The sequence below is a fragment of the Electrona antarctica genome, assembly GCF_951216825.1.
Source record: "Electrona antarctica genome assembly, chromosome: 20".
NCBI classification, from domain to species: Eukaryota; Metazoa; Chordata; class Actinopteri; order Myctophiformes; family Myctophidae; genus Electrona; species Electrona antarctica.
The window spans coordinates 9,469,674-9,479,619 of NC_136801.1; the positions used below are offsets into that span (position 1 = coordinate 9,469,674).

General features: G+C 43.9%; 1 protein-coding gene across 1 annotated transcript in view; it reads left to right on the top strand.

Annotated features, from left to right (window-relative positions):
• The window catches only part of myripb (myosin VIIA and Rab interacting protein b), a 215,285-nt gene extending 205,339 nt beyond the window's left edge, over window positions 1-9,946 (top strand). Inside the window, exons 13-17 of the mRNA XM_079489302.1 lie at window positions 4,531-4,719; window positions 5,153-5,314; window positions 5,898-5,993; window positions 6,154-6,226; window positions 9,345-9,946. Coding sequence (XP_079345428.1) covers window positions 4,531-4,719; window positions 5,153-5,314; window positions 5,898-5,993; window positions 6,154-6,226; window positions 9,345-9,382 — 558 coding nt within the window. The 3' untranslated portion in view covers window positions 9,383-9,946. The remainder of the gene's footprint in view (window positions 1-4,530; window positions 4,720-5,152; window positions 5,315-5,897; window positions 5,994-6,153; window positions 6,227-9,344) is intronic.

Here is a 9,946-nt window from a genome sequence, read left to right on the forward strand (position 1 = left end):
TAAACCTTAAGACAGATGCAATGTGGATTGTTGCTATTTAACCTTAAGACATGTGAGACGTGGATTGTTGCTTTCATATATAAGTAAGACGCGTAAACGCGGGAAGCGAACAAAGCTGTTGTGGCAGTCTGACACACACACACACACACACACACACAAACACACACACACACACACACACACACACAGAGAGAGACCTCTGTATCGTTCCAATTTCAGTTGCCCTCTGGTGGCGGGCGGGTGGTGTTACAGCGTGACACACAGACTGACACACAGACAGACAGACAGACAGTTTTGGCAAGCTTCTATAGTTAGTGATCACTTCGTTCGCAATAATGTACTTTTATGTTTTATTCCATAAAGCCATATACAGAGACAGAATCAAGTAGGCTACATAAAGGCAGGCAGCAAGCTACACACACACACACACACACACACACACACACACACACACACACACACACACACACACACACACACACACACATGTTTGAGCCAAGATGATTCAACCGGTAGTTGGAATTATTCCTGTTCATTGTTAACATGTCAAAGGCTAATGCTCCTCTCTTACATGACGCCTCTATGGCGGTGGTTTATTTCTGTCCGTTGTCACAGCTTCCATTGGAAACTAACATGATGGTAAATGATGCATGTACTATAGCGCCTTCATCCAAAGCGTTTTGTCAATATATTGGGCTATGCGCCTGGACCACTAGGCCAACGGGCACCCCAATATTCCATCATTATGGTTGAAAGAAGATCACATTGATGATAAACTTTAATCGTATTCCATTGAGTTTAATATTCATGCCAGAAATTATAGAAACTCAATTTTGTGTCAGATTGTTAATTTGTCTCGCCTAGTCAAATCTGTGTTAGTTACACACCGATCCCTCACAGTAGTCAGATGGCGGTGGCTTTGCTCTTTGTAGTGTATGAGAGCACCAGCTCTCACAAGGACCCATTTCTCCATCGACATTGCCCTGTCAATAATGTTATCTCACAGTACCTTCTTTGCTTTTCACTTGTGTTTTTGTAACTCATGAGTGGTACTGGGAGACGGTAAAAGTACATGATGTTATTACAGCGCATAACATTTTGATCTTATCTTGTATTTTTTCATGTTTCATGAGAGTGGCAACGTGCCAAAAGCCCCAGCCTTTTTGGACCATCAACAGCTATAGCGTGGCTAGATGAGAGAGGATCAATGCATCGCCTGCTCTCAATGATCAAAGCTTCAGCTGATGATTAATACATTATTGAATCACGTCCATCTCTCTTTCCTACGCCCCCTGTTTTCATCTATTTAGACATTTGTTTTCCGTCACCTTCACATGTTGTGCTCACAGTTCCACGAGCACAGATTAGCCCCTTTCACATTCAAAATGCACCAGTATACACTGCACGCTTTTCTTTTCTTTTTTTTTCTTTTTTTGTTTGGGAAGATAGAAATTGTTTGGATGCATTTAACATTTCCGTTGGGCCTATAGCATGAAGTGGTGATACTAAAGATGTTCTAGCAGCAAAAGATAATCATTCAGCTTTTAGATATTCTGTTGAACACTAGCTGAGGCAAATGGGGCTACAGCAGCAGAAGAACCCACCGGGTTGCCACTCCTGCCAGCTAAGAACAGGAAACTAGCTTTACTAACTTTACAATTAGCACAGGCTTAAATTTAAGATTGAAAAAATAGAAGATTGGTAAACCCTTCCCTGGTCTCCTTATTCTCTATTTCTGCTGAGACATAGGGATGGTGAGGTGGTGATCTACAACATGAAAGAATGCATCCATATTATTATATAGTAAAACAATATGTACATGATACTTAACCCATTTTGGACTGAGGTTGATTAAAAAAAAGGCTCCTAAATCCTAAAATTTTTCTGAAAAACCTATGTTTCTATGTCAGTGGTGCTCAACCTTTTGAGCAAGGACCCCCAGAATTATCTCTATTGGGCCACGGACCCCCATCTCAAAATATGTAGTTCTAGGGACCTCCCAGAAGCAAATATTTTAGTTAAAAATGTTCGCTCTGAAATATATATTCAAAGATTTGTGCCACATTTTCACCATTTTTCAAAAATAGCAGACCTACAAGCTTGTAGCGCGCTATGAGCTTGTAGAAAACACCAAAAGGGGTTCCCGCCCAAAAGGGGTTAAACCGAGGGGGAAGAATTTGCAGCTGAAGGTGCCAGGCCCCCTCTGGTGCCCCCGCGGCACCGGGTATGGCATCCATCCTGCCTTTGTGGTGGTGTAATGGAGTGGGGGATATTTATTTGGGCTCCTTGGTACTAATTGAGCATCTTATTGAATCTGTGCCCTGAAATATTATGGCAGTTCTAAAGGCGAAATGGGGTCCAACGCGGCAAGGTGTACCTAATAAGCCTAAGGTGTACCTAATAAATTGGCTGATAAGTATTTTCATTGAACTGATTATCACTGAAGAACATCTTGACATAAACAGCATGCAGGGAGAAGAGAGGGAGAGTGTCATCCACTGTGGGGGGGGGGGGGGGGGGGAGGAGAGAGGGAGAGTGTCATCCACTGTGGGGGGGGGGGGGGGGGGGGGGGGGGGAGAGAGGGAGAGTGTCATCCACTGTGGGGGGAAAGAAAATCACTTCTCTGTCCATCTTCATTTTGATACCTCCCACAGTCACCCCACCCCCTTCTTTCTTCGCTTTTCTGAACTCAGTGCTTTTCCCAGGCTGAGCACACATGGTCGGAGGTGTGTGTTCACAATGCAACCAATTCATGCATTGGTTGCATTGGTTGCATCTGACAGGTCAGATGACAGGTCAGATGTCAAGTTGCTAGCCGGCTCCATATAGGTGATGATCCAGTCTTCAGGGTTTGAATAATATAATGGCATTCCCCCCTCATTCTGTATGACCTTGCTGAAAGAAGGCCCTTAGGTGAACTTCAAGACAAGCAAGGATAAATGTTATAAAGCTTTTATTGAGTCAGGACATACATATTCAATTTCAAATCAATAAAAACACCAAGGGTGTCCTTGGCACTTTTGTTGATTTTAATATTATGTCCTGACACAATAAAGGCTTTGTAACTTTTATCCTTGCTCGTCCTGTTTGTGCTTGGAGTTTGCCTAATTGCTTTCTTTCATATATGAAATGTGGGCACCTCTTCACGCCCTCGACTGGAGTTGCCGCTTTCTGAACTCTAATCGAGAGCACTCAGGTAGCCTTTGCTCAATGTATGACCATGGCTGGCCTTGATTTTCAACCTTTCAACACAAAAGTGGCACCCCTTCTTTCTTCGCTTTTCTGAACTCAGTGCTTTTCCCAGGCTGAGCACACATGGTCGGAGGTGTGTGTTCACAATGCAACCAATTCATGCATTGCTTACATTATGTATCAGTTGAACAGCGCTGAGTTTGTTGTGTGTGTAATTGTAATTTTCATTTTGAAAAACATTTCCACCGTAACTTGTGCAAACCCGTAAGGCATCTTTACACCATACACTGTAAAACACCAAGGGTGTCCTTGGCACTTTTGTTGATTTGTTCCATTTGCAATGGAAGGTGAATAACATTCATAGGCCTGACTCACACCTTTACATCTAGCATACAACATTGATGCATGCTATATGTAAAGAAAGGGTTTGTTTACATCTTGCCCCAATGCATTTCCAATGGAAGTCACATGGTTTGACACAACATTTGTGTTGTACAGCTTTCGGCTGTGTTTCGACTGTCCCCCACCCCCTCATACAACACAAATGTTGTGTCAAACCATGTGACTCCCATTGGAAATGCATTGTGAGCTTGCATCAGTCAATAAGTCTCATGCATCAGCTATACATCAATCTGTTGTGAAGGTGTGAGTCAGGCCTAAGTCCATAATTTATTCTGACCCCTCCCTGAAAAGGCCTAGCTGTCCTGACCCCGCCCTTATCCATAATGGTATACTTTATGGATAATTAGTGTGGACTTGGACTGTTATTCGTCTCAACTGCTCAGTAATTGAGATAGAAGTGAGCTCATAGGAGACGGCCATTAAACATGCAGGGTGATGGGCAGGGAGAAAGCCCAGTTGTATACAAAGATGAGAGAGGAACTTGCTGGTCACGGGATCAGCTTACCCAAAACAATAGATGCCTGTACCATGTCATATTCAGATGGTCAGAACATAATCATGTGTTTACATGTGTGTGTGTGTGTGTGTGTGTGTGTGTGTATATATATATATATATATATATATATATATATATATATCGGCCCTATGACTTGTATCTTTATCCGTGTGACTGTCTGACTGGCGGCGGTGGCTCAGGAGTAGAGGCTCCCCCAGAGTTAGTGTCGAAGTGTCCTTGAGCAAGACACTGAACCCCTAATTGCTCCTGATGTGTTGGTTGGTACCATGCATGGTTTCCGCTGCCATCAGTGTATGAATGTGTGTGTGAATGGGTGAATGTAATGCACAATCTATGTAAAGCGCCTTGGATAAAGGCGTTATATAAATGCACCATTTACCATTTACCATTTGTCTGTGTGTGTTGTGTGCATGGAGCAGAAGTACTCTGCGGCGTCTCTCTGCAGCATCACCACAGAGGTGCTGAAGGTGCTCAACGCTACAGAGGAGCTGATTGGCGAGGCTGGGAGCGAGAGCCACACCCCTGCAGAATCCATGAGCGCCTCCCCCATCTCCAGCAGTGCCGAGACCTCCAGGCTGGACCAGAGACTTACCAAGATGGAGGAGAACGTAAAGACACATATGGCACTTTTCCCCCCAGTATTAGAACTAAGTTTACTGTACCGCGCCCAAATACATCGACTGTGGCTCAGTAGGTAGAGCAGGTCGTCCAATGATCCATGGGTCGGCGGTTCGAATCCCGGCTCCTCCTGTCTACATGTCGAAGTGTCCTTGGGCAAGACACTGAACCCCAAATTGCTCCCGATGTGCTGGTTGGTACCTTGCATGGCTTCCGCCGCAATCGGTGTATGAATGGGTGAATGTAATGCACAATCTATGTAAAGCGCCTTGGATAAAGGCGCTATATAAATGCACCATTTACCATTTACCATTTACATCCGTTTTGGAGTCCCTGACATGAACATGTTTGAGAAGCACTGCTTTAGGTCGACTCGAACACAGCTCTACTCTAGGGAAAACTCCTTCTCCCGTTTCTCTGCAGGTATACCTGGCTGCAGGTGCAGTGTACGGGCTGGAGGGGGCGCTGGGGGACCTGGAGGACTGTGCACGCTCTGTCAGCAGTGGCACCACGGACACGGAGCTGGCCTTCCTGGAGGACCAGGTGGCCACGGCAGCTGCACAGGTCCAGCAGTCTGAACTAAAGGTACAGGGAGTCGCTGTGGAAAGAGAGAAGTGCCTCAATAATTGTAAAAGGACACATTAAAATGGAGTGGTTTATATCAGCACAATGTTGCCCTGCATGGAGAAGTCTAACTCAGTGATGTTCTGGCCTGGAAACCAGACGAATCTGCCACAGGAAAAAATAAAATACCTGAGGAGATTCATGGTCTGGCACTCCTCAGTTTTAATTACATTTCGCTCACCTCAGAGTTGTGGGTGACCAATCACAGCCCACTATTCAAAGGCTAGTGAAGTTCTGCTTGGTTCACTAGCATCATGTGAATGCTGCGTGTCACTCAGACAGTTCCTGGTAAAGGGTATCTTCTTAGTGGCAGCGGTGGCCGAACGGATAGCGGAGCGGTCTTGATACCGGAAGGTCGCCAGTTCGAATCAGCGGTCCGACACGTTAAAATGACCACCGCTGAAGTGCCCTTGAACAAGGCATTGAACCACTACGATGAAATGTGTTCTATGAGCAGGGCCTGGCTGGAAACAAGTTATTGAGCTTAGCCCAGATACCCTGGGTAAATATAGTAATCATTTCATTTCATTTCATTTCCCTCCAGATATCAAACATCGAGGCCAGGATATCAGCTCTAAAATCAGCTGGCTTGAATGTCACTGCCTGCAATCGCTTCTCCAAGTTCAAGCCAAACCCTAAGGTATAACTGTAGTAAAGTTTACTTTAAAATAATCTCTATCACTCTGTCCATGTTCCCCTCATCCTTTTCACTCTCATCCAACCCCACCCTTTATGCTTGTCTTATGTATATTAAAATAAGAACAGTATTCTTAAGAGTGTTCTATTACTTCTCCTTACAGCCTCAAACCCTCGACTCATCACGTCATCAACGGAGGAAGCTACCAGCCCCTCCACTTAAAGGTGCACTTCAAGGTAAACAAAAACTAGGCCTAAACACAAAACTATTTTGTATGCAACAAAATGTAATTATGGCAATAATTTCATATTGAATATTATTGCCTCCAAGTGTAACTGAAATTGAATGTGTTTGTTTGTTAGTTATTTGACGATTTTGATGTGAGAGTGGAGTGAAGAAAAGTAGGAATAACGTCCTTTGAATGTGTTTGATGTGAGCATGGCTGTCAAATTAAACAACATAAAATGAGAACTAAATGGATTGCACTTGGTACAAGAATGGATCCCTGCACCAACACTATGATATTGTCAATACCAGTACAAGACGCCCTGAGGGCATGAAGCGACCTCGCCCTAAAACAACAGAGCTTCTTAATACGGCACAGTTAAGAAGCAGGAGTTAAACTATTAATCTGGTGTCCGTGAGGTCAGATGTCAAGTTGCTAGCCGGCTCCATATAGGTGATGATCCAGTCTTCAGGGTTTGAATAATATAATGGCATTCCCCCCTCATTCTGTATGACCTTGCTGAAAGAAAGCCCTTAGGTGAACTTCAAGACAAGCAAGGATAAATGTTATAAAGCTTTTATTGAGTCAGGACATACATATTCAATTTCAAATCAATAAAAACACCAAGGGTGTCCTTGGCACTTTTGTTGATTTTAAAATTATGTCCTGACACAATAAAGGCTTTGTAACTTTTATCCTTGCTCGTCCTTGTTTGTGCTTGGAGTTTGCCTAATTGCTTTCTTTCATATATGAAATGTGGGTACCTCTTCACGCCCTCGCCCTCGTTGCCGCTTTCTGAACTCTAATCGAGAGCACTCAGGTAGCCTTCGCTCTATGTATGACCATGGCTGGCCTTGCTTTTCAACCTTTCGACACAAAAGTGAATTCTCTCTTCATACAACAAATTTCATGAAAATATGCCCACACATTGTCAGTGACTCATTATCCAGTTATTTTGTTACACTTTCCACACTTTCGCAGTTTGGATTGAAGATTGAAGTCTAGATTCAAACAACGCTTGATGCAGCACCTAGATTTCTTTGAAGATATTCTGCTCACCTATTTTAGCCATGTGCTTGCAAAGCATCCTGGCTATACTGTCGATCATGAGCAAAGTCAGGACCTAGTGGACACTTTTTCATGATTGGCTGCCTCGACTCTAGGCTATCAGACACTTTTTCAGGATTGGCTGCCTCGTCTCTAGGCTACCTACCTCTAAGCCAATGGGAGACTTACCCATAAAGGCCAAACCCCATCGTCTGAATGGCAAAACAAAAATCATCGTCTGAACGTCATGAATAGTCTAGTCTCTAGTCCGAACGGCACTTTTCGCCCCTAAATAATCAAAATAAGGGTAAAAGATGCACAACAGAGACACGCACCTGGCAGTTATGACATGAGTGTCATTCTTGTTTATTAATTCAAATCAATAATATATAAAGCAAAAGAAAAACATCTCTTGTCCCTGCCGATCATAAATTGGCAAGAGAGCAGACTGATGCCCCCTCTGCATATTTATTAACATTCCTCTATTTTTATCATCAATACAATACCTGCTACAGCGTATGACTCGTATGTATTATCTCATCCTCCTCTTTAGGGATCTATGACTGTCAGTCATCTGTCGCCAATTATAAAATTAAAACTTAAATATTTGTGGGAAAATAAATAGTAGAGGTACTGCTGTGGTCTAATGGCACAACGATTACACACACACACACACACACACACACACACACACACACACACACACACACACACACACACACACACACACACACACACACACACACACACACACACACAGAGAGAGAGAGAGAGAGACAACAGACATGTTATAATTTGTTTCCTTATTCTACAGATTTACTTACTGATGTACGAATGTTATATGTGGGCGAGAGATGGAGTTGGACTGTGTGAACTTTTGTTCACACAGTCATTTTCCAGATTTAAAGAGCAAATTGGATGCTGAATGAATGCAAACTGCTATGCTAGACAGAGGCTAAGTAAAGCCAGCAAATGGACACACAGAATATAGCAAGGCACGGTTCCTTTGACGCCAACAAGGAGTCTGTTTTGTAAATGAATGGAGTTTTTTTTTTTTTACTTGTAAAAAATTCCCTTCAGTAACGTCCACACATTAGCTCTGATTCACTGTGGCTTTTCACTGTGAGTCATCCACAGCTCCAAAGAGACACAGGACAATAGAGTTGAATCAGTGGCCATGGCATGTAATCATAGCATTGATAGCAGATGAGTGCATCGATCCTTTCAACGACAATCAGTAAGCAGGTTTTGAGGTTTGAATCATGTGCTGTCAACGCAATAGTCTATTTCAGGGGTAACCCAACCTGGGTGCCGTGAGGATATTGTGGGCCCCCAAATAATTCTCAAAACATTAAGATGAGTCGACAATATAATATTAATATAAAAAATGAATGTAAAAAAAAGTCATGGTGTTTCTTTCTTTAAACCTTGAAAATGTTGTTTTCATTGTGGTATCGACAAATAAGAACTTCAAGTGTACTGTGTTTGTTCTATTGATCCGAGCTGGAACACAATACAATCATGTCATGTGAAAGCAGGGAATCATAGCTTCAAATTGACATATTGGTTGTTCAGATATGGCTTATAGAGTAATGTCTTGCAGAAAACAGCGAGTTGATAAAAGGTTCATTTCTGTGGTCTCTAACATTACATGTTTGGGCATTTATTTCATATTTACATCGATTTCAGCTCTAGTATGTGAAGAGTCTGCCTGTGCTATAAAAACGTTTTTCTTCTCTGGTGAAAAGCTGGAATTTGCGCGATGGCAGTCTCTCAGTCAAATCTGGTCACATAGATTGATCTGAAAATGCACGTAGGCGCACCCATCTGACCAGTTAACGCGGCAGGAGATTTGGGCCACACATCCAGTTCCTGGCTGGTGCTGGACTATATATAGTAAATGTAAAAAAGATGGGAAGTCCGCACACAAATCTGCTCCACAGTGTTTAGTTTATTTGAAAACAAACACTGGCATATCACAGTTTCACGACATTTCAGCCGTTGTTGGCCTTCATCGGGTGATGAAGGCAGACTTCCCATCTTTTTTACACTAACTGTGGTGTCCTCATTTTTATTTCTAGAAACGTTGGAGCCAGAGCAACAGGTGTTACAACCGTAGTGACAGTCAACAGCACAAACAGCCCCCCGGGGGTGGGATGTTTTAGACCCCCTGACGGATGGGGCCCGCCCAACCCAGTGCCTTGATCCAGTGTCCACCTCCAGCTCTGGGGCCATGCTGGGTGCCAACACCTGCCCTGTGCAACAACCCACAACAGTCCAGTGTCCACCTCCAGCTCTGGGGCCATGCTGGGTGCCAACACCTGCCCTGTGCAACAACCCACAACAGTCCAGTGTCCACCTCCAGCTCTGGGGCCATGCTGGGTGCCAACACCTGCCCTGTGCAACAACCCACAACAGTCCAGTGTCCACCTCCAGCTCTGGGGCCATGCTGGGTGCCAACACCTGCCCTGTGCAACAACCCACAACAGTCCTTTTACAACCAGCCCTGGAACCTTCAACCTATAGACCTGAGAACAAGACAGTGTGTCTCCCCTGTTATTCAATTCATCCTCCGTTTCCCAACCTGTCTGCCCTCCGAACATCTATGACGGACTTACTAACTTAAGACAACGCACTACCCCGGCCGACAGATGGCTTGTCTCTGCCTTAAGACCTGCTTGCG